This window comes from Polyergus mexicanus, unplaced genomic scaffold (genome assembly GCF_030449975.1).
Source record: "Polyergus mexicanus isolate NDT 795.1 unplaced genomic scaffold, iyPolMexi1.0 SCAF_22, whole genome shotgun sequence".
Classification (NCBI taxonomy): Eukaryota; Metazoa; Arthropoda; class Insecta; order Hymenoptera; family Formicidae; genus Polyergus; species Polyergus mexicanus.
Window position 1 is genome coordinate 544,937 of NW_027223342.1, and position 25,086 is coordinate 570,022.

At 40.2% G+C, this 25,086-nt stretch overlaps 1 protein-coding gene across 11 annotated transcripts in view; it reads right to left on the bottom strand.

Moving 5' to 3' along the window:
* The window catches only part of LOC138942425 (agrin), a 443,133-nt gene that overhangs the window by 14,728 nt on the left and 403,319 nt on the right, over nt 1-25,086 (bottom strand). For 7 of the 11 annotated variants that reach the window (XM_070312652.1, XM_070312651.1, XM_070312644.1 and 4 more), the window contains 11 exons: nt 20,112-20,327; nt 18,557-18,798; nt 17,319-17,505; nt 10,999-11,096; nt 6,069-6,198; nt 5,480-5,713; nt 4,443-4,739; nt 4,067-4,216; nt 2,564-2,824; nt 2,103-2,249; nt 1,491-1,727 (listed from right to left, as the gene is read on the bottom strand). In XM_070312652.1, the coding sequence (XP_070168753.1) occupies nt 1,491-1,727; nt 2,103-2,249; nt 2,564-2,824; nt 4,067-4,216; nt 4,443-4,739; nt 5,480-5,713; nt 6,069-6,198; nt 10,999-11,096; nt 17,319-17,505; nt 18,557-18,798; nt 20,112-20,327 (2,199 nt within the window). The remainder of the gene's footprint in view (nt 1-1,490; nt 1,728-2,102; nt 2,250-2,563; nt 2,825-4,066; nt 4,217-4,442; nt 4,740-5,479; nt 5,714-6,068; nt 6,199-10,998; nt 11,097-17,318; nt 17,506-18,556; nt 18,799-20,111; nt 20,328-25,086) is intronic. The other 4 variants (XM_070312649.1, XM_070312647.1, XM_070312648.1 and 1 more) reach the window with 3 other exon arrangements.

Sequence of the window (25,086 nt, forward strand, 5' to 3'; positions counted from 1 at the left end):
ACGAGATCATGCTGGAAGTCCGCGGTGATTTAGTTAAAACCACCTTGGGCGCTCGCTCAGTTTCGCGAGTTAACGTTCGCCAACTTTCTTCACGCGCGAACGCGACAGTTGCTTCACCTCCGGGGATACTTTAATGCTTCCCCCGACTAAGTGAATTTATAGATCTTACTATTCTCGCTAAATCTACGTATTTTTTTTCGCGAAAATGATTGCGCGACAAATTATCGAGAAGGCTGTAAGAATGATACGCGAATCCTATGTAAATATATGATAATTTAAAAATTAAATAAAAATAATTAAACGTCATTATTCACATCTCGTTTAGCTTATTGATTTTAGATCTTTTACCATCTGATTCTTAGTTGAAAATGTTGATGCCGATGAATAACGATGATTGTATTGTAATTATATGTGGCGTTTTCGGTAATAATATACTTTTATTATCTCGTAAATTCCTATGGAAGAGTTGAGTTTACCTTGCAATTTCGTATCGGTTTCTCAATGCAAGTTCGTTTACTAACTTTGCTTCCTTTCCTCCTTCGTTTGGTTTTTTCTTCGTAAGTGGATTAAACTTTTCGCGATTCATATTAATCACAAGTATTATTCACAAAACGAGAACGGAATGCGACAAATTATAAGAAAAGCAAGCAAAGTAGTAGCTCCGGGTTGCGGGGGTTACACACAAATATATATATATATATACATGTCAGTAGAAACTTGATGAGTTTATTATAACGTTTGGATATACAAAGTGGGTTGTTACTGGTTAGTGTCTGTAGGAGAAAAGCTGAGCGTTTTTTTTTCTTTTTTTTATAATCAGATCTCTCCGTAAAATTTATTTGTTTCCAGTGTTCCTGCTCTATAATTAACAACGTCCTATTTAAAGAAATCTAAATTGTTACAAACCGATGTCACAGAGCGCGTTCGCTATATTATTATTATTATTAGGCCGCGATTCTCTCGTTGAAATTATCATCAATTATCGTATCTAATAGCATTTTCAAATATTCTTTTTTTTTCTATCGTACAAATTTCACATTTCCCGATAACGTCGATATTTTTCAAGCATTGATTGCATCAACGTTATTATTAATTTGATTATATAGATTCTCTCGATTAATTTATACGAAACAATGACTATCGTTAAATCGCAGATACAGTTTATTCGAGTTGCTCTTGAGGCAACTCGGCTTATATTATATTTTTTTCTTCTCGCTATGTTCGTCGTTTCAAGCCCTGATTTTCTTCTCAGATTCTATTATCGACGCGCGTCTCTCTCTCTGTTAACATCGCTATACACTAGGCATATTTCTCGATTATCTAACGCGGCCTAAATGGCCATGTGAGCCTCGCGTTCATTATTTCTACGGGGTGTGTGTATAATTTATTCGAGCTACTCGTTTACAAGCGATCTCTATCGATAGCGTTTCTCTCTTAGTAGAGGAGAACGTAAAGCGATCTGTTCGGCGGTGTACGTTCAGTGAACCCACCTCTGCAGTGGCCGAAGGCCTGCGTGACCACGTCGGCCTGGTGGCGACACGCGTATAGCCTTAGCTCGCACTCGTTGTCGTAGGTCTGCCCGTCGCTGCCGCAAACCGGCAAGGACGGCACGTCGGCCGGGCACGAGGACGGGCAGACGCAGTGCGCGCCGCCGATCTCGGTGCAGTGGCCGCCCGAGTAGCATTCCAGCTCGTTGCAGGACGTAGGTATGGGCGGTATCGTGTCCACTGCGGATGCAAAACGGATTAGGGGGCGCGTTAATTAATAGAATTACGTCCGCGCGTTACCGAGACGGATCGCGGTGTCGCGTCGTCTGTCCGAGAGCGTTAAATCCCGGCGATCGGTAACATCGTTACGTCGAGAAACAAACGGCGTTTGATGCCGAGTATGTTAGGGCGATGCTAATTCCCGGGGGAATTTGATTTTAGAATAGTCGGGTATTAAGGTTTAGATATTGAAAGGAATTAAACGAACGGGTGTCCTAATCTTTTTTTTTTTTACGCTTATAAAGAGGAAAAGGTTACAATTAAATTTTTTAGATCGCTAATTGGAATTTACGCATTTTAGTAACACATTCAGACGATTATTTTTGCACGCGATACCTGAGTAACATCCGGTGGCGGTGAGTATCTTGTTGTGGTCGTTGCAGATTGTGCATTTATGCCCCTGGGTGCCAGACTTGCAGACGCAACGTCCTGTCATCTGCTCGCAGTCTTCTCTGACGGAACCGAATAGCGAGCAGCCGCACGCTACGATTCGGGGAAAGAAAATAATTCGTGTTAATTTTACGGCAAATAATGAGGATTGTTTATGCTGTCAAACGTAATTATAAATATCTTCCCGATACGTATATACGAGACAAATAAACGGTTTATTCGATACATGGCGATTGATCGTACAAGTAATCGAAAGGATCGATTAAAGCGAGAGAGATATGTTACACGACACGCCCTATATGTACAATATATATCGTTCTGTATATTTATATCTGTAGGAAAAAAAATTATACGACAAATATATCAGAATGACAGATTCTGAGAAAACGCAGATTCGAAAATCTTACGTATGCATCCCTGATGACCCTCGCTTATCTTCGGCAGTCCCCAGTAACCCGGCATACATCTGTCACACTTCAGACCGCCCACGCCTGGCCTGCACTCGCATTGACCGGTTTCCGGATTGCAGGTATCTGACATACTACCGAGCCTATTGCAGTTGCACAAACTCGGGCAACCAGCGCCGTCCGGACCAAGGGCGGCGGTCTTCCCATCCGGGCAACAGCCGTGCCACGAGTCCGCGCATTTTTGCACCTGATTACCTAGGACTGGAAAAGCACGTCACTTGACTGTCATCTGTCGCGCGAGCGTCTCGAGCTTGCGTGCGATATAAATAAAATTGCGCGTTGATTTTTTTAAAGCAATTTCCTTGAGATTGACTAGTGTTTTGGGTGAAACGTTTGAAATTTTTATTCTCTGAGAGATTTTTATCCACATATATATCTAATTTGATATATTTATAAAAATTAATATTTCAAGAAAATTATATATTGGATGATTGCATAAGTTCGTGCCCGATTTTCATACATGGCATTAAGTTACTGCATGGCGGAGTTCTATTGTTTTCGTGTGGTAATTGTTGCTTACACCGAATAGATGACGTTGTCTTATGTCAATTTAGCGTCGGACATTGTTCAGATAAGTCCATTTGTGCATAAGAGAAATCATTAAAAATGGAGAACGAAAAGGTGCATTTGCGGCATGTAACGCTATATGAATTTCGGAAAGGCGTGAGTGTTGGGATTGCACGAAAAAATATTCAAAGCGTTTATTTGGACCGCGCTCCTGCTCTCCGAACAGTCAAAAAGTGGTTTGGCAGATTTCGAAATGGTGATTTCAACATGGAGGATCAACCCCGCTCTGGACAACCGACTTCTGGCATTGATGATGACATTGTGCACGCCTTAGTGGAAAGAAACCCAAGGATTACAACTAAGGATATTGCTGAGAGGCTGAACATTGATAATTCAACCGCTTTTCGTCATTTAAAAAAGCTTGGATACATTTCCAAGCTTGATACGTGGGTGCCGCATCTCCTGACTGAGAGGAATAAGCTGCAGGAAAACTGCAGGAGTCGCAATGGAAAATTCTGCAGCACCCGCCATATTCTCCAGATATTGCGGCTTCAGATTTTTATCTGTTCCGGTCTTTGCGGAATAGTTTAAATGGCAAGAATCTCAATTCCGAGGAAGCTGTCGAAAACCACCTTAGAAACTTTTTTCAAGAAAAACCAAGTTCTTTCTTCAAAAATGGAATCGACAAGCTTATAGATGGTTGGAAAACCATTGTAGAAAAGAATGGAGACTATATAATTGATTAATAAAAGTGTTATCTCTAAAATATAATCTATTGAAGTTTATATTTAAATCGGGCACAAACTTATGCAATCACCCAATATATTATTTTTGATTGATTTTATCTGCGATTGATGTATAAAATATTAATGTTATTATAGATAGCTAAGTATATCGGTCGATTTTGAAAATTATTAAAAGAGATTTCTCGTTAACCTTTCTTGCAGCAACGAGCGAATCGTGTCGTCTGATGGCAGTAACTATTGCTAGGGCAGTCTTTGCGTTCTGGTCCACTACCGCAGTCATATTCGTTACCCTCGGAGTCTACCAATGGAGGATCGCCGTTGCAAGGCTTGACCTCCATGCCTGCACAAGTATCATAGTAAAAAGTTAATTATTGCATTCATTTCTTTAAAGCAACAGATCAAAGCGAGAATTTGCTCCGCTCAATTTAATTTATCACTTGTTAGCAGGGAAAATGTAAAGAGTGTGGAAGATGAATCGTTAATAGAGATTATCGTGAAAGCGTCGAGAGAGAAGCAAAATCCGTCTTCGTCAATCGATATTCGAATTTCCTCGATCGCTTCCCAACCTTCGCAGAGATCGAGGGGCCTCAGTCGAAGCTCCTGCTGCCTCTGGCAAGCCTCCATCTTCATGGCGCAGAGGGAGGAGTAGATCCTGAGGTCGCTACCGCAGACGGCCCGCATATTCTCCGGCGGGATGGAGGCGCAATCGAATCTGCAGCTGCACCTGGGGAACCTGTCCGGGCCGAGTTCGCAGGTTGCCTCGAAGTCGCAGTGAATGTCCTTGCAGGCCTCGCGCTCCTGCGTGCTCGTCATGTCGGCGATGGTGGTGGCCACGCGTGTCACCGCGAGTGTCGACTTGGTCGCTATTAGAAGCGGTTAAAGAGAGAGAGAGAGCGATGGTTAGAGCGGCTTATTATGCGCGTTGTTAGAACGTTAAAGGCAAGCCCCAAATCGTTAACGACACGCGGTTAACGCATTTCGGGATAAGCGTTAAGGTATCCAGGCGTTCTAATAAGCGTTCTCGTCGCTGCGATCGTTTTACGAAAACTATTTTCAATTACGCGCCCTGTTACACAGCAGCAGCAACCTTGCCAAGATTACAGAGAGAAGGCACGTGTGAAATGTGCGAACGTCTTTGAAACTCCACGAGTGCGTCCCGCGCCTCGAGCGTTAACCCCCCCTCAAAGGGTTTGCGAATCGCGTCGAACACCCCAACTCTCGAGTCGACAAGCAGCAATGGCTTTCCATTACGTTGTCTGAGATGCTTGGTGCGCCTTAAACATTTTCGCCTGTCAAACGCTCTACAGTTCACCTCTACGGCTCGTCTTTTCTGAGAACTTTGGGATCACAAAGTTAAAATTAAATTGCCAAAGATTTACCATATATACCCGATTTCTCTTTCTCTCTCTCCTTTTGTACACATACAATATATCGCGGATCTCTCGAGACCGTATCCGCTATTAAAAAATGTACATTTTAATCGATGTAACTAGTAGTTGGCGCGAATTAACTGCAAGGAGATTTTCGCAAGAACGTGTTAAGAGAGTCGGGCGCGGGGCGACACTATATAATTTCTAGACTATATATAATTTCAGCAACATACTCAACGCCGCCACGGCCAATCTGTCGCCGCAGTCCCCGTAAAACGTGACGTGCAACGCCGGCAACTTGGGATCCCTGTCGCAGGCTGCTCGCTGCAGCTCGCACTCAGACTGGTAAGTTTTCACGTCGCTACCGCAAACGAGCTCGCCGCTGCTCTCCGGGCAGACCTTCGGGCACACGCACACACCCGCTACGCAATGCGCCCCGTGCTCGCACTTCACCCTCGTGCACATTTCTGGAAAACGTAGTTAGTTTTCTCTCCTTAGCCATTTCTCATAGATCATCGCTACAAATTTTCAAACTATCCGAAATTATGCGTTAAAAAAAAAAAAAAAAAAATATTTATGAAAATTCAGATTCTCTCCGGTAAAAATCGATGAAAATAATATTTAAGTGTACGCGAGTAAAAGAAAAGAAAAGAAAAAAAAATACTATTAATTCTCCTCTTTTTCATCAAAATGTAAAAATTGTGCTCTCGTAGAATGGAAGGAAGTGGAAAAGGACTCTATTATCGTTATCTGGTAGCAGTATCAGCTCATCGCATTAGCTTGCATTTTTTATATATGCACGTGAAATATACGAACGCTTACCACAGTCACCCACGTAGCTAATGGCGATGAAGGTCCGGCTCGTGCACGACGCCCTTTTCAAGTCGCATTCATTATCGTAGGTCACTCCATTGGATCCGCAAACCTTCTCCGCACCCGCCGGCTCTGTCACCTGTACATGCACGATTACAAATATAATCAATTATGAATGTACTGTAATTACAAAAATGACAAGAATGCATGAAATATGATGAGAAGATTTTTTTTCTTTTATCTCGAGGTAAAATCTCTGTCTTACATCAGTATCCGTATATAAAAGAGAATTTTTGTTCCGAAACGGTGAGATGAAACGTGTATAGGGCTGCGGCAAAGGGGAATACGAAGAGATAAATTTAAAAGAGCAAAAAGAGTTTTAGAGGTAAAGGTTAAAAGTAGAAAAGAGAGAGAGAGAGAGAGAGAGAGAGAGAGAGAGAGAGAGAGAGAGAGAGAGAAGATAGTGAGAGGCGAGGTCTCTCTGCGTGTCTCACTTGTTGCATAGAGGATACATGGTGCATTTGACGGACAGCAAGGCGAGGCCAGGGAATAGGCGGAAGGGTCGCGAGGGGGGAGGGGGAGGGAGTGGGAAGGACGAAGAGGTCGCGCGATGCAATATAACACGGGTAAGAGCGAAACTTAATTAGCTCGGCTGTCATATTCGCGACTCCTCCTGTTTGCTGGTATCACACTCGTGTTCCACTCGCGTCCTTTGTCACTGTTATATCCGTCAGCTGTTCGTGTTTGCGGTAAAAGGCCGATTGGACGTACAAGAATTTATTCTTCGACAAATCTGGGAATGGCACTTTTTCTTTCCGTGTATCTAAACTTAACTGATTAGCTCTCGATCAATGTCGATCAGTCTCGATTAATTTTATATAAAGCAAATATAATTATTGTTTATTAATTGACAATGAATCGCATTGAAAACATAATTAATGATCAATTAATTGGCGCTGAATTATTCGGTGGAAACGATCACAAATGTAATTGTTAATTTACGTAAGTAATTTGCACCTCTCTCTCTCTCTCTCTCTCTCTCTCTCCCCTCCCCATCGCCTGTTGGAGCATTCATTATAATATAATTATGCAAATGGACATATATGCGCGTAAGAAAAGCCCTCATTTGATCTAATTGGAATTCGAGATGGATGGCTTTGGACGTTTTGAGAGAAAGACGGTAGTTATATTATTACGCCCGTTCAAAATAGATCTGCACATTCGGTATGCGGGCTGCGGTAAAGTTTCTCCACGAGAGAGAGAGAGAGAGGGAGAGTCCGTACGATTTAGTTGGTTCCCTGTTAAGTTTAATTGACGTCAGTCAGCTCATTTTCTGAGGTTAATCCGCGTACATGTGCGGAGGATCCATGGTTCGTGTTTCATCAAGAGGGATGTATTGTACGCGAATGCGTCCATCGCCTTACGTTCTCCCCCCGATGCAATATTCTGTCTTTTGAATAAAACCATCTGCTTGAATCGACGTTGCAAATAATAAGATCGTCAAATCAATTTTTCAAATGTAATTCTGCGACTATTTCTGCGATTTTTGCAAAGCGGATTAATATCGCGCGAGAGATATGAAAAATCAATTATAGGGCGGGGGGTGGAGGGTAGGGGGAGTTTAAATTACATCGTGTCTATAATTTTTCGATGCAGCGAGGATACTGGATTCTGAATAATTTTAACGATCTTCCGATCTGAAACGTAATTGACCTCGCATTTATCTCGCATCGTGGAAACGCGTTCCGGAATTCCTATCGCGAGTTAGGGAGATCGCCGATACTTCCCGATAAGCATCGGGTGACCGACCGACGAAAGCGAACTTATCCCTCTCGTCGTCGTTGTCCTGGAGGTAAGCAGCTAGAGAAGCCTCGGGTCCACGGGGCTTAGGAAAAACCCCTGCCAATCTAATCCCTTTCTCAACTCTTTTTCCTCGACGTTGAATCAATCGGATCCCTTATTCCTGTCCGCGTCTCCTCTCACGGACGACCACGAAAAGACCACGTTGAAGGAATTCGGAATTGTTCGCCGTCTCGTCAGCAGGACGTTTCACGAATCGTGAAATCCGTGCCATCTCCTCTCCATCTACCCGAATCGAGAGATCGGCTGAATTTTCTGCGGGATCGCTATCTTGATGAACCCGACATGCCTCCCATTCTGAATGTGTGCGATCGCCGCGACAGGTCGGGAAAAAGTAAGAAAGAGAGAGAGAGAGAAGAGAGAGATAGGCGAATAAATCCATAGAAATTGTAGCTCCGTACATGCGAATCGGACTTCACGTATCGGCGCGCATCAAATTGTTACTATTAAACAGTTATTAACGGAAATAAATGAAAACGAGTATTAATTCGAAAATTGCGGATTTATAAATCCCGATTTGTTGAAAGTTGATGTAATCTCGGAAATCTTTTTATCATACGCATCTTGTGATATTTTTTTTATACCAATTGTATCAAGCTTCGCAAGAACAGAAACTTCGTCCTGCCCGCATTTATACACGGACGAATGGACAGTGACTTGTCACAAATCTATTCACGTGGGATTTTACTGCTGAATACTCGTAGCATGCGTCGAGAGATAAAACGCATCAGGCCACACCCCGGCAAAGGGGGTGTCACAATCATGAGAACGAAATGTTAATTAATTAAAAAAAAAAAAAAAAAAAAAAAAAAAAAAAAAAAAAACTAATTCTCCTATTGTTCTAACGGAGAAACGCGAATGGTCGCGTCGCGTTTTCGCTGTGAAATTTTCGACAATTCTTTGAAGAATCATCGACTATTGTCGGCTAATCTAATGAAACACGAAAACGCCATTCATCTTCCGCGAAAGAGGGATATAATAAACCGACTTTCCTCACACATACGCACGCGAAACGTAACGTTGATGAAAAGTCCTGGAAATAGCGCATGCAAATGTGTCAATCCCCCCCTGACGATCCGCCCCCCTCCCCCCTCCCGGCGCAGCCTCTCTCATATCCCTAACGGCGTGTTTCTAACGAAGCGCAATTTTCGCGGCGCGTAACATCGAACGGTCTTGGGAAAAACGCAAAACACCGCTGCTGGCCGAGAATGCATATACACGCGCATTTCATCATCGTATGAATATTTCACGTCGGTTACGCTAACGAGCGAGGAGCCCTAGCTCGAACGAATCGCCGCGAGCATCTCGGAACGACGAAGAGATTGCGAGGCATGCGATAGCGATCGATCTATATCTTTCCGATGAAAAAATCAGCACGATCTCACGGTCAATTCTATCTGTATCGACGCGGAAATGGATCTAGACGTATCGAAATATTGTTTGAGAAAAAAAAGTAGCCATAAAAAGAATTGTTCTCTTTATTAATTTGAACTCTTGTTCGGGCCGAAAAATATTTGTATAAATATTTATTTGTCTAGCGCGTATCTCTATTTGATGCATTTATAAATGTATACATAATACGATGGTGTATTTTTTTTTTTTTTTAGTGATAAATACAGGATATTTTTCTCGTAGTAAAATATTCGTAAGAATCTTAAAAACTGTATTGATTAATTCCGATATAAAATATAAGAACATTTAGTCCGCGAAGCAATTTTTTCGTTTACAATTAATCTGACATTTATTCGATAGAATTATTACGCGACAAGGGCACGTGTCATATATACACTTATAGCGATTTATTGAATTTGAAATTCCCGCACGCGACTGCGCGGCTGTCAGCCTTGGATTGAAAGCCATTTCTCTCGCGCATTGACATTGTATTGTATTTTTGTAGACATACAAACAAGACGGGACGCGACATTTATAAAATTTCGACGATTTGAAACGGCGCGAATGCAAATGACAATTTTGAATAATCCTGAACAGCCTGAACAGTCGATATAACATTCTATAATGCACGGCCCGCTCCTCCGATATATTTATGATCGCATTATTCATTAGAACAAACATTTGTAACGCTCGGTGACGTTATTAATATTGGATGATTGCATAAGGTCGTGCCCGATTTTCATAGATGGCATTAAGTTACTGCATGGCGGAGTTCTATTGTTTCCGTGTGGTAATTGTTGCTTACACCGAATAGATGACGTTGTCTTATGTCAATTTAGCGTCGGACATTGTTCAGATAAGTCCATTTGTGCATAAGAGAAATCATTAAAAATGGAGAACGAAAGGTGCGTTTGCGGCATGTAACGCTATATGAATTTCGGAAAGGCGTGAGTGTTGGGATTGCACGAAAAAATATTCAAAGCGTTTATTCGGACCGCGCTCCTGCTCTCCGAACAGTCAAAAAGTGGTTTGGCAGATTTCGAAATGGTGATTTCAACATGGAGGATCAACCCCGCTCTGGACAACCGCCTTCTGGCATTGATGATGACATTGTGCACGCCTTAGTGGAAAGAAACCCAAGGATTACAACTGAGAATATCGCTGAGAGGCTGAACATTGATAATTCAACCGCTTTTCGTCATTTAAAAAAGCTTGGATACATTTCCAAGCTTGATACGTGGATGCCGCATCTCCTGACTGAAAGGAATAAGCTGCAGGAAAACTGCAGGAGTCGCAATGGGAAATTCTGCAGCACCCGCCATATTCTCCAGACATTGCGCCTTCAGATTTTTATCTGTTCCGGTCTTTGCAGAATAGTTTAAATGGCAAGAATCTCAATTCCGAGGAAGCTGTCGAAAACCACCTTAGAAACTTTTTTCAAGAAAAACCAATTCTTTCTTCAAAAATGGAATCGACAAGCTTATAGATGGTTGGAAAACCATTGTAGAAAAGAATGGAGACTATATAATTGATTAATAAAAGTGTTATCTCTAAAATATAATCTATTGAAGTTTATATTTAAATATATTTTGTTTAAAAAATTGAAATTGATTATTGCCATTAAAAATTCACAGATTTTTTTTAAAAATCATTTTCAATTATCATTCGGAATAACGTGTGGACTTACCGAACTCTCGCACTTTGATGGACAAACGCATTTGGCTTCTCCGGCGCTGTCGCTTTCGCATTCGCCGTAAAACTCGCACTTCTTGTTCTCGCAGCCATCTGTGAACAGATCGATGACGATTAAGAATCTATATCGCATTGCGCAGCTGCTTTTAAGTTCAGCACAGATTCGGCCAATACGAATTCCTTCGGTTTCGTGACATCACTCAGACCATTAATCACGCGCCACCCCTTGACCATCCCGTGCGGCGAACCGCCCTCTGACCGCCTCGGGATAACATTAATAAAGATTCTCGCGGATATTTGCATAACGGCGTCCGTTTCGAGTGGAATTTTCACTGCCGCGGGCGAAAAGGGGCGACCGGGAGGGGTTGAAAGAGGAAGCAAACGAGACAAAGGGTAGTACCCGAAATGCGAGTAAGAGAAATCAAGGGAGAATGGAGGAGCAGAAAGAACGATGGCGGCAGCTTGACAGTCTCTGGAAAGTTATCTTTAGAATTCATTGAAATCCACGACGGATGTGAGGGTGGGTGGGAGTTGAGGCAGGAGGAAGAGAGAGAGAGAGAGGACGGATACGGAAGAGATTCATCTGTCAACGTGTCGATGATGCTTGCGGGAAGGAGGAAGGGAAAGTGACCCTCCCCCGGATTTTCCGACGAGGTTTGAAAACGAGGATCATCACGCGCGTAGAGCGTGACTACGAACAAGGGTGGGACGGGATGGCCGAGGAGGGTAGCAACGTGCAAGGAAGCGCATGCATATGCAGCGCGCATGCCGTGGAGTAACAACTCATATGATTTCAAACAACGTTCGGGCGACCGGCGTCGCACGAAACCGAATTCTACGACACGTTCCGCTCGATTTCTGACGCGAGAGCACGAGCGATAATGGAAGAAAATCATCCCTCCCTCTCCCCCGCGCTCAAGATCGCGTGCTCTTCGAAATGCTTTCGCTGTGACTGCAATAAAACGCGAACGTCTATTATTATCGCGAACTCTCAAAGTATCGTAGAATATTATATGAAAAATGATTCTTTTTTCAACTCGATATATGGTAGAATACTAAAAAAAAAAAAAAAAAGAAAAAAAGGGAGAGCATGGAGTATGGTAGCGATATTCGCCAAAGTCTCTCCGAGGAAACCCCGAGTTCTTTCTTCTCTCGCCGTTCCAGAATTTCGGATTCGTGGGTCGCCGTGCCCGCCCGATATTAAAAGCAATCCAATCTTTTGGGCGCGCGTTCGCCGGGTACGTGCGTGCATGTGTTATGAGAGGAAAGTTCGGTAAACCTCTCGGCATCGCGTCGTCGTAGGTAGCTACTCGGTCGCGGATCACCTTTTCCTCTCATCGTCCCAAGCATCCCATTTCATCAGATTTTTGTGATGGAAATTACTGTTTGTGTTTAGACTAACTTTCTCGAGTACGTGATTTTATATTCTCGGTGCCTTACAACGTCAGTCGAGAGCTGGTGGAATTGGGAGAAGAGGAGGAGGAGGAGGAGGGCTGGTTTGATGGGATCGCTGTTTGAACGCATCCCTGCCGGCGGGCTTTTTTTGATAAATCGCGCGTCCGATAGCGGACGCGCTTGTCCGCTCTACGTTGACAAGTGGAACTTTAGTAAAGATGCAAATAGGGAATGTTACGATTTATTTCTCTCTTCCCAAGTATTGCGCTGACTCGCGTACCTAGATATATTTGATAACGACGATAACTATTTACCTACGTTACCTCATTTATATTTATTTTACATTTATATATTTATTATAACTGTGTATGTGTATATAATTAAATTAAACTAAAGTCAATAAGTTAAAATAATATTATATTACGGAATTTTATAGGTTTTATTTAATATTCGTTCCTTGCACACACACACACACGCATACACATCTGTTTTTAAAATACGCACCGGTGATTTTAGAACACTTTCTACACAGTTTGTTCATTGCGTACGACTAACAAAGAATGTTTGCGCGAGTACGTGAATTTGCGTTGGAAATGAACAGTGCCAGGTGTCATCGTGCAATCGTTCCTCGAGGCCAACGGCACGAGTTGTGCGTTTGTCTCGCGTTGAAAAGCGCTTCATTCGCGAGTGATTTCCATAAAGACAAACGGAAGGATGAAATCGGGAAGAGAGGCGGTAGAGGGAGGATTTCCAACTCTTGTTTAATTGCGGCGATACCCCCGTTTTTACAAGGGAGACATTATCACAAGCTCGAGGACAAAGAAACTTTGTCTCATAATATTTAATGATATAATATTTTACATTTAACTAACGCGTACCGATTATAATCGTAATTGGATCAGTTTGCTCGGTTCATACTGTGTAGAAAATAGTATTATATATAAGTAATATTTTATATGCCGCGTTTGCCTCGCACAATTAACGTGGAATTTTACTTTGAAAATTGTATATAATACTTACAATTTTGATAAATGTTCGCTTTAACTCACATCTCACGGATCATTTTCATTTTTACATATATTGTATTGGATGATTGCATAAGTTCGTGCCCGATTTTCATAGATGGCATAATGGCGGAGTTCTATTGTTTTCGTGTGGTAATTGTTGCTTACACCGAATAGATGACGTTGTCTTATGTCAATTTAGCGTCGGACATTGTTCAGACAAGTCCATTTGTGCATAAGAGAAATCATTAAAAATGGAGAACGAAAGGTGCATTTGCGGCATGTAACGCTATATGAATTTCGGAAAGGCGTGAGTGTTGGGATTGCACGAAAAAATATTCAAAGCGTTTATTCGGACCGCGCTCCTGCTCTCCGAACAGTCAAAAAGTGGTTTGGCAGATTTCGAAACGGTGATTTCAACATGGAGGATCAACCCCGCTCTGGACAACCGCCTTCTGGCATTGACGATGACGTTGTGCATGCCTTAGTGGAAAGAAACCCAAGGATTACAACTGAGGATATTGCTGAGAGGCTGAACATCGATAATTTCAACCGCTTTTCGTCATTTAAAAAAGCTTGGATACATTTCCAAGCTTGATACGTGGGTGCCGCATCTCCTGACTGAAAGGAATAACTGCAGGAGTCGCAATGGGAAATTCTGCAGCACCCGCCATATTCTCCAGACATTGCGCCTTCAGATTTTTATCTGTTGCAAGAATCTCAATTCCGAGGAAGCTGTCGAAAACCACCTTAGAAACTTTTTTCAAGAAAAACCAAGTTCTTTTTTCAAAAATGGAATCGACAAGCTTATAGATGGTTGGAAAACCATTGTAGAAAAGAATAGAGACTATATAATTGATTAATAAAAGTGTTATCTCTAAAATATAATCTATTGAAGTTTATATTTAAATCAGGCACGAACTTATGCAATCACCCAATATTTTGAAGAATACATTTTTAATTATACGCAATTTCAAATTTTTAATGCTTTTTCTCAGGTATTATAAAGTAAAGTTTGCGTACATTGTATTTATTGTAGAGCAGACGAAAAAGTGTTTGTTTACATTTACTTACACCTATTTCTCGGAGTTTGTCAACAGCTTTTAACATGCGATTACATGAATTTCTGAGTCGCGTCTTCAAAAATATCGTATGTTCTATCCGAAGAATCGTATGTTCTATTACAAGATTTACCGAATTAAGGCGTGGAACGAAAGGCGATTGGAGCGTGATATTCATCGAGTGCTAAGAAAAGACGCACAGGACAGAAAATCGCTCAGGAATTCGCGTCCTTTTGAAACCACCGTTCCTGATAGCAGCTCATTCTAGATTATCGTAGATGGGAGGGAGGGAGGTAGGGAGGAGGGGGTGGATTAATAAGAATGGAATTGCTGGGTAGGGGCCAATGTCGTAAAGTACGTAGGTCGATGAAATCTCTCTCCTTCACCCTTTTCTCCCACCCTCCCTCGGATCGGACAGCAGGGCGAGTGGCGTCGTTATTAAAGGCATCGTAGAAAATAATAAAATGAAGATTAATAGCTCGAGTTCGCGTGCAGCCACGGTGATGCATCGTCGAGTGCAGTATTGCATGGAAGTTGTTTACGATATCGTCCGGAATTCCTATCGCGAGCGAAGTAACCGAGCGATGTCGCTCAAAGTATCCGACACGATCGAAGCGTAACTTTAACAAACGCGGCATTTGTGGTGAAAAAAAAAGGGGGGGGGTAATTATTTACTATAACGGACCCAGCTCGTCAATCGCGTTGACCTCGATATAAATATGTTTAAAAAAAAAAAATAATAATAATTTTTTATAACGATAAACCAGTTTCAGTAGGTTTGCGAGATAATCGAGGAACGCAACGGGGGGAAATGGTAGATCTTATTTATGGTTTATGAAAGTTTTGCATCAAGATGATCCTCTTCGATACGGAGCTTGAAAATTATACATCTTTCTTTCTTTCGTACCAAACACAATGGTGATTTTTTACGATCGCGGCGCTTTATCGTATCGTATCGAGCGGCGAGGAAGCGCGGGGTCGATCGATGCCTTATTCTAGAGAAACACGCGAGGTCATCGACGTTAATCAAGTTTCATGCCGCCGTGCTACTTAAGATCGTTCAGAAATCCGTTATAAATTCAATTTACCCGGGCCGGATATTCAAATTAGTCGTAGCAAGTTTTAAGTTACCGCCGTTGCCGGCGACCGTATATTTAACCCCCGTTGTCCGACCACTCCGGCATATTAAAATTACAGATTTGTTCTCTTAACGCCCCGCGTCGCAAGTTGGAAATTATTTTCCAACGCTCAATATTAATCCCGGTAAGAGCGAGCGCTTGATGCGGGAGCAACCCGTCGGATTGGCAATCCAGAATTTCGTGTATGCGGGAAACCTATTTAAGAGATTAATTCAGCCGACAATATATATACAATATTTTCTCTTCGTGACGATGGGACCAAGCGATTGAATGGCATACAAGATTATGCTGAACGAAAAAAAAAAAAATAATAATTAGAAAATAAAAATTGCTATTTAAATATTGGATGATTGCATAAGTTCTCTCTCTCTCTCTCGTGCCCGATTTAAATATAAACTTCAATAGATTATATTTTAGAGATAACACTTTTATTAATCAATTATATATTCCCCATTCTTTTCTACAATGGTTTTCCAACCATCTATAAGCTTGTCGATTCCATTTTTGAAGAAAGAACTTGGTTTTTCTTGAAAAAAGTTTCTAAGGTGGTTTTCGACAGCTTCCTCGGAATTGAGATTCTCGCCATTTAAACTATTCTGCAAAGACCGGAACAGATAAAAATCTGAAGGCGCAATATCTGGAGAATATGGCGGGTGCTGCAGAATTTCCCATCGCGACTCCTGCAGTTTTCCTGCAGCTTATTCCTTTCAGTCAGGAGATGCGGCACCCACGTATCAAGCTTGGAAATGTATCCAAGCTTTTTTAAATAACGAAAAGCGGTTGAATTATCAATGTTCAGCCTCTCAGCAATATCCTCAGTTGTAATCCTTGGGTTTCTTTCCACTAAGGCATGCACAATGTCATCGTCAATGCCAGAAGGCGGTTGTCCAGAGCGGGGTTGATTCTCCATGTTGAAATCACCGTTTCGAAATCTGCCAAACCACTTTTTGACTGTTCGGAGAGCAGGAGCGCGGTCCGAATAAACGCTTTGAATATTTTTTCGTGCAATCCCAACACTCACGCCTTTCCGAAATTCATATAGCGTTACATGCCGCAAATGCACCTTTTCGTTCTCCATTTTTAATGATTTCTCTTATGCACAAATGGACTTATCTGAACAATGTCCGACGCTAAATTGACATAAGACAACGTCATATTCGGTGTAAGTCTATTCGGTGTAAGCAACAATTACCACACGAAAACAATAGAACTCCGCCATGCAGTAACTTAATGCCATTTATGAAAATCGGGCACGAACTTATGCAATCATACAATACATTAAAATTTCCAAATGCGCGAGGAATTTGATTGCTGGAAAGTCAATACTACTAATTGCGTTAGACTTCTCTAACGAGCTACGTTGGAATCTAATTCTTTTATGTGTACGCTTTCTTTTCTTATACAATACATTGCTAAAGGATGCTAGAAACTTTAAAGCAAAACGAAAGAGATTACGTTTTGATGAAAATAATTCATTTACATTCTCTCATCTCGAATATAGAGTTTAAAATATATCTACAATATTATTTTTTACACGCATATCTTTTATTACCATTAAAATCCCCTTTCACGTAGATTCTACAATATATTTGAAATCCGAGATTGTCAATAATGCATGTAAGTGAATTCCTAGTTTTAAAAACGAGCGACGAGCGGATTCGCAGGGATACAACAGAGAACGTGCGCTCTCGTGTAAAATCTATTTTCGGTACTCACTGCACAATCCTTGGTACAGAACGCGTATCTCCCGTCGATGCTGACATGCCTCCAGGCGAAGCTTGCACTCGTTGCCATAGCTGATGCCATCATCGCCGCACACAGGCTGAAATTCTGCCGGACAAGTCGGACATTCGCACATAGCATTGCCGCCGTTTTCCGCACAAATTGCGCCCCACTGGCACACCTGCGAACCGAATAATCGAACATACGCGTTTATATTTACGACGTGTCGTCGCGTTACACGATGCGAGAAGCTATCGCCATTTCGCGTGTCTCAGGTTTTCTTATTTTTGAAATTAATTGTTAAATATAAATATATTTTTAAACATTTACATTATAAAATATATAATTTATTATAAATTTATGTATAATTTTATATTCTATTCAAATGATTTCTAATTAAATTAAGGCAAAGGAAAATATAGTGAAAATGTAAGGGAATTAATTAGTTAATGGAGAGTTTCTCGATTCTATATCGAGAATATAAGGAAGGTTCATAAAGCCATTCGTGAGAAATACGAGGGACAAGGAACTCGATACTCGAATGTTTTTGCGGCAAATTCATCGAGCTCGATTACTCCCCGGTTCCTTTTCGCGTCGGTATCTGCTAGTTTTCCCACGGAGATAGATACCCGGCACGGTGTCATCCAATTAGCGACAATTGCTTTTTGGCGAAGGAGCTCGTCGAAAAGATCTCACCTCGAGCTTTCGAATTTTGCGGGAAATCGAGAAAGTATCGAGAAGGGGAAATGGTAGGAAATTCCTTTCCGCACTCCATCGTACTCTTGATCCCTTCCAATTTCCACGGTGAATACATCTAGCAATTTCCATTTCCCGAGCTCACTCGACATCGATTACAAACCTTGTTTCGTAGATCGAATAGTGTTTGTAGCTTAAATCGAACTAAATTCGGGGCGTTAATTCGTCACTTTAAAGCTTTAAAATATACAGATAAATTATACTATAATAATCTCTCTAAACCTTTTTCAAAATATTTTCATTTCATTACAAATTATTCATAACTGTTATCGAGGAAAAGCAAGAAAATCAATAAATATTTCCTTTGTATTCGTTTAATCGATCTATCGAATTTAACGAACGAGAGGAGCAATAATTGGCGGTTTTCGAGAAACCCTATTGATACTTAGGTATCAACGAGCGCGAAAGTGGATATCGCGATTGCGTCCGAACGTAGCCCACTCGACGTGTCGCGCATGCAAATAACTGAGACTGACCTTCTCGGAACAGGGTCCCCTGGAGCCGCACGTGCCGACATAAGCGACTTCGATATTGCTCCTCGTCAGGCACGCCTGTCTCTTGAGCTCGCACATGGACGTGTAGGTGGTCCCGCCGCGGGCGCACACGGGCCTCATCACCGGCTCACATTCGGGGCCGCATTCGCAATTGGCGATCCCTTGGCGATTGATCGCGCATTGCTCGTAGAAGCTGCACTTTGCCGCTTCGCAGGGATTTTGTCCTGCGAAGTGTCCAAAACAATCGGTACGGTATTCACTATCGATTCCTCGACAAAGTATTTTTTGGGAATTAAAAATATGGATAGTGAAAAACGTGAATGGAAAACATTAATTAATTTCTTCATTAACTAATTCAATTCCATCATATTGTTTACCGATGAAGCCGGTATCTATCTTATAATTATTAATTTTACCGAATAAATAAATTCTTATTAATTTGATATTTAATTTCTGCACGATTATATATTTGTTATTGTTTAACAATCGTATTGGATGATTGCATAAGTTCGTGCTCGATTTTCATAGGTGGCATTAAGTTACTGCATGGCGGAGTTCTATTGTTTTCGTGTGGTAATTGTTGCTTACACCGAATAGATGACGTTGTCTTATGTCAATTTAGCGTCGGACATTGTTCAGCTAAGTCCATTTGTGCATAAGAGAAATCATTAAAAATGGAGAACGAAAGGTGCGTTTGCGGCATGTAACGCTATATGAATTTCGGAAAGGCGTGAGTGTTGGGATTGCACGAAAAAATATTCAAAGCGTTTATTCGGACCGCGCTCCTGCTCTCCGAACAGTCAAAAAGTGGTTTGACAGATTTCGAAACGGTGATTTCAACATGGAGGATCAACCCCGCTCTGGACAACCGCCTTCTGGCATTGATGATGACATTGTGCGCGCCTTAGTGGAAAGAAACCCAAGGATTACAACTGAGGATATTGCTGAGAGGCTGAACATCGATAATTCAATCGCTTTTCGTCACTTAAAAAAGCTTGGATACATTTCCAAGCTTGATACGTGGGTGCCGCATCTCCTGACTGAAAGGAATAAGCTGCAGGAAAACTGCAGGAGTCGCAATGGGAAATTCTGCGGCACCCGCCATATTCTCCAGATATTGCGCCTTCAGATTTTTATCTGTTCCGGTCTTTGCAGAATAGTTTAAATGGCAAGAATCTCAATTCCGAGGAAGCTGTCGAAGACCACCTTACAAACTTTTTTCAAGAAAAACCAAGTTCTTTCTTCAAAAATGGAATCGACAAGCTTATAGATGGTTGGAAAACTATTGTAGAAAAGAATGGAGACTATATAATTGATTAATAAAAGTGTTATCTCTAAAATAAAATCTATTGATGTTTATATTTAAATCGGGCACGAACTTATGCAATCACCCAATATATTTGTTATTGTTTAACAATCGTATAATCGTAAAATGTTTTGCATGATATAGTATTGTATATATGATCTTCCGAATATTCCAACGTCAATTCACATGGGTTTCTCGTTTCGGATCAAATGCGGATCTGGGATCTCTTACCGGAGCTGCAGGCGCCGTTGTAGATTTTCTTGAGCGGTAATCTCGATCGACAGGCTTCCTGCCGAAGACCGCATTCGTTCGAATATGTTTTACCATCGCTTCCGCATACCGGTGAAAATTCAAGGCCGCATTGTTCTCCGCAGCGACAGGCCGGTTGCCTCGAACCGTCCAGCTGACAGATCTCCGGTTCTACGCACTCGACGCTTCCGCAGGGATCTGGAAAATTAAATCGCATTTAAATATTATTATTATCTTTTAGTTATACAAGTCCCTTTATAAATAAATAATTATAAATGATTATAAGAATTTATGGTAAAATGATTGAGACGTGCTGAAAATTCGCGCATTAACGAAATCACTATTAATCCTGCTGCAAAGTTGATTAAATTTAAACGACTTTCTTATAACTCCTTCTTATGGATTATATCATTTGCATATGGGAGTCGAGGGAATCTGTGCAACGCGACGCGAATAAGAGGGCAAGGATGGAAGGGATGTCGAGTGGAGGAGATATGGCTGCAGGTGGAGGAGATACGTCCGCATCGAGATTAATCTTCGCCCTCGACCGAGGGAAGGAAGTTGAATTCCGTTTCCTGTCTACAGGCTAGGTTTCGACCTTATACCGGGCGGCTGACGAGGCAACTTCTCCACCGACAGCGGTGGTGATGGTGTTTCTCGGGGTTAGCTCAAGTTACAGTCCAGTGGAGCGACTAAACTCGACCCTTCCGCAACCCAACCCCCGTACGCCGGTGCTTGTGCACCAGCCAGTTTGAACACAACACTAATCGATCTCGGTAAAGTATCGTCGCACGAGATGCCGTTTCGAGATGAAAAACCCTGGTCGTTTTATAATCGCATTCTCATATCATCCTATAATCGCGTCTTTCACATTCTCGCGATTAAGATAGATCTTTCCCTCTTTCTCTTCGCTCATATATATGCATTTTTTTTTATTCAAAAATTTTGTGGGACGATTAATCCGATAACAAAAATATTATTTTCCATCGTAATTCCGCGATCGAGAGAGACTCCTGTATCACTTGCATTGAATAAGAGAGAGAGAGAGACAGAGAGAACGATGTCGTCATGCCTCTTTCAAGGTTTCCACCTTAATGATTTCTTATTCCGCTTCTTCGTTTCGGATCGTCCGCCTTCATCGAAATACCGACCACGATTCGAACACTACGAGGGCGAAGGGGGTGGTTACCCCCCCGGGCGCGTTAACTTCACGCGACATTACCCTGATGTGGATTTCTTTGTATTATCGGGTCGTGGCACGACGTGAAAGCCGCTGAGAGACCTTTTCAGTATGGACCTGCCGTTCGACGGCGAGAATCTCTCGTCGAACACGTGCAAAGACGGACGATGGAGCGCGATGTATCGCGACGCGAGTGACTGATGAGGTCTTCGTACATTCCTTGTATTATACGCGAATTATCGTCTAATTTAGCGGTGAAGAAATGACAGTCATGGAATATCATTTTGTCTATAATAATTTTAGTAAAATACATTAATTGAAAAATGACGTTTAATGTCGTGTATTAATTGGAAAAAAAAAAAAATAAATTATGCTCATGAAAGCTCTTTAAAGATTCTCGATTTATCGACGAGTCGACGATCAACTTGAGATAATTTTCCCGATATGAAAGACGCTCGTAACCGTGTAACTTGCGTACACACTCGCGGCTAGAGTATCTGCATTCTAGTTACTTCCGCTAAAGCAACTGCAAATATCGATCCTTTTTAATCGCCTTCCTTTCATATGCAGATACCGGAGCGCGCGTACCTCTCCTGCATTCCACGAGTACCGTGAAGAGAAATATCGCAAAATCGCTCAGTAAAAGCCTTGTAAATTGTCCGTCACTTTCATCCAAAAACAGAGCGAATCGACATCATCTCCATCTCCTTTGCAACTTTACGAATTTAGATTTGTATCTTTCCCGTGACAAGTTCTTTCTCTCTCTCTCTTTGATATTGCAGAATTTTTATACATTGTTAGTTACAGATATTTTATCATATATTTTCATAAGAGAGAGGCTTAAAAAAAGGATACATGAGCAATGACTGGGTTTATGTTAACAGCACCTCTGCGATACTTCCGGTTCGATGTATACTTCGTCTTCCGCTTCCGTTCGATGCACCTCGTCGTGTTTCTCCTCGTCAATCGCTCTCTATCTTTCTCCTCTCGCGCCACTTAGGCCCCAAACGCATAAATATGAATGCGTAAGAGCTGCTACGTCAGCCTAAAAGACGTAATTTACGAGGTAGCGAGTGACATAAACTTTTGGCTTAGTTTGAGCCGCGCTGCAAGCCGGACAAATTGCCATCTGCTTCTGTAAGGATAAGTTTTTCACGAGTGCATCGGCCACGAAAACAGTAGCTGTCTTGATACTTGTTCTACGAAATATCGTTGCAATTGACAATTGACACCTGTCAAAATATGATAATAATGCCTTGGAATGTAAAATTGTTGGGTCCCTATTGCAAATTAATTTTTGCCACGTTGAAATTTTTTCAAAATAAATTAAATAAAAATTATACACACACTTAATATTTCAACTGCGTCGCTCGGTCATGACAGGCTTTTATTGATATAAAGTAATGCATAGCGCAGCGTCAAGATAACCAATCAGCATCGCAGAGAATAGAGGTAACGATACTTGCGAATATCGAGTTAATACATCTTTTTAAAAGTGAGTATCTCAATGAGTGTGTGTGTTATATATAAAATATTATAAAATGCGCCATTTAGTTTTTATAAATAATAATAGACACAAATGATTAAAAAGAATTACAATATCTCTCGCAATATTGAAGCGTGAAAGCATTAAGAACTTCTTTTATATCTCGTAGAATGCTATCCAGAACTCTAAATAAAAAAAAAAAAAAAATTGCAAAACAATTTACCTTTAAAAAATTTAAGATAAATTTAAAATATATACTTGTTTAGAAAATTTAATATTTTTGTATATATATATATATATTATAAAATATTATAAAATGCGCCATTTAGTTTTTATAAATAATAATAGACACAAATGATTAAAAAGAATCACAATATCTCTTGCAATATTGAAGCGTGAAAGCATTAAGAACTTCTTTTATATCTCGTAGAATGCTATCCAGAACTCTAAATAAAAGAAACAGAATCGCAAAAAAATTTACCTTTAAAAAATTTAAGATTAATTTAAAATATATACTTGTTTAGAAAATTTAATATTTTTGTATATATATATATATTAATCTTAAATTTTTTAAAGGTAAGTTTTTTTGTGATTCTGTTTTTTTATTTAGAGTTCTGGATATATATATTTATATATATATATATATGTCGTACATTGAATATTTTAGCAGCGATTTATCAATAATACGGTATATACCTTGGCGGCGCGACGTAAACATTGGCGCGCTATCATTTACATACCACGACTCTGTTATCATTCGCGCGACGACACTCGAGCAGGAAAGTAATCTTGCGAGATGTTCCGTCGAATTCTTTCTCTAAACTCAATCGCGATCAGTAAATTATTTGTCATATACTATTATAATATAATTAATAATTAGTTAACATTTATAAATAATATATAACTATATATATATATATATATATATATATATATATATATATATATATATCGACGATAGATCTCGAATGATATATTTTGTAATTAAATGAAATAAGAATTAAAATAGGAAACCAAATTATAAATTATTGTCTCGTTGCGATTTTTATGAATCATACTAATTTTTTTAACAACACGTAGAATCAAATATATTTTGTCCGCGATGCTATAGCATTTGACTTTTCGACGATCTATATAAAATTTGCATTAAGAACATGCTGTTAAAGGGCTCGAATTGAGTAATTGATATAACGATAAGCTCCGTGGTACATTAATCGTTTAATAAATAAATGAATTATAATTTAAAATATTTACATAATTTAATATTTCGCACATATATTTTATAGTACGTAAAATATTTCGGTAGCGAATTAGGATAATATCTAAAATATAGTATTTGGCTTTCGCGGCATAAACATTGATTGTTTACGTATCACGGCCTTGTTATCATTTTTATACGAAAATATATGAATACAATTGTAGTGGGGCGAGACGCTCAAATTCTTTTTCTATATATTATTATTCGCACGGCAATACTCGAGCAATATAGTAACAGTGCGAGACACTCCGTTAAATTTTCTAAACGAGGATCGGGCATCGGTGGAGCAACCCTGTGGTAAGTAATTTGTTATTTGTATATTAATTATTTATTAATTGCAATTTAAATTAAGCAATTAATAGCGTAATTTGATTCTTTATTTGTATGATTTAAACAATAGAAAATTAAAGAAACAGATTTTTGTATGAAAGCTATAATCTTGTAAAATTTTATACTTTTAGATTATAACTTTTATATGAAATTATTAGAGTTATGAATAGTGTTTCTTTCTTTTTTTCAAAATTTATAAAATTATTTTATTAATCGATCTGTTTATTATTATATGCATCGAATATAAAATTCAATGCGTACAATAAATTTTTTAAAATATTAATTACTTTGAGCGTTGCTACAATCTGAATTTTTTATTTCTATGCTACAGATCAATGTAACAACCTCTTAACAACCTGAGAGGAGGAGGAGGTCTAGGAAAAACATCCTGCGCCAGCGGAGCAATCCTAGGGTGAGTATTTATTATTTGTATATTAGTTGTTGAAAACCGCGTACGCGCATTATAATTACATCATTTTATTTGAATAAATTAAAGAAAAAAAAATTAAAAAGAAAGACTTTTACATAAATTCTATAAAAATTTCTATATGAAGAAAAATCTTTTTATCATCTATAAAGAGCTTCTTACAATTACCATTGTATGCGTTAAATATTGTATAAAATATTCCGTATGAAATATTAATTATATTGTAAATGCTGCTATAATTTGAGTTTTATATTTGTATGTTACAGACAACGTAAT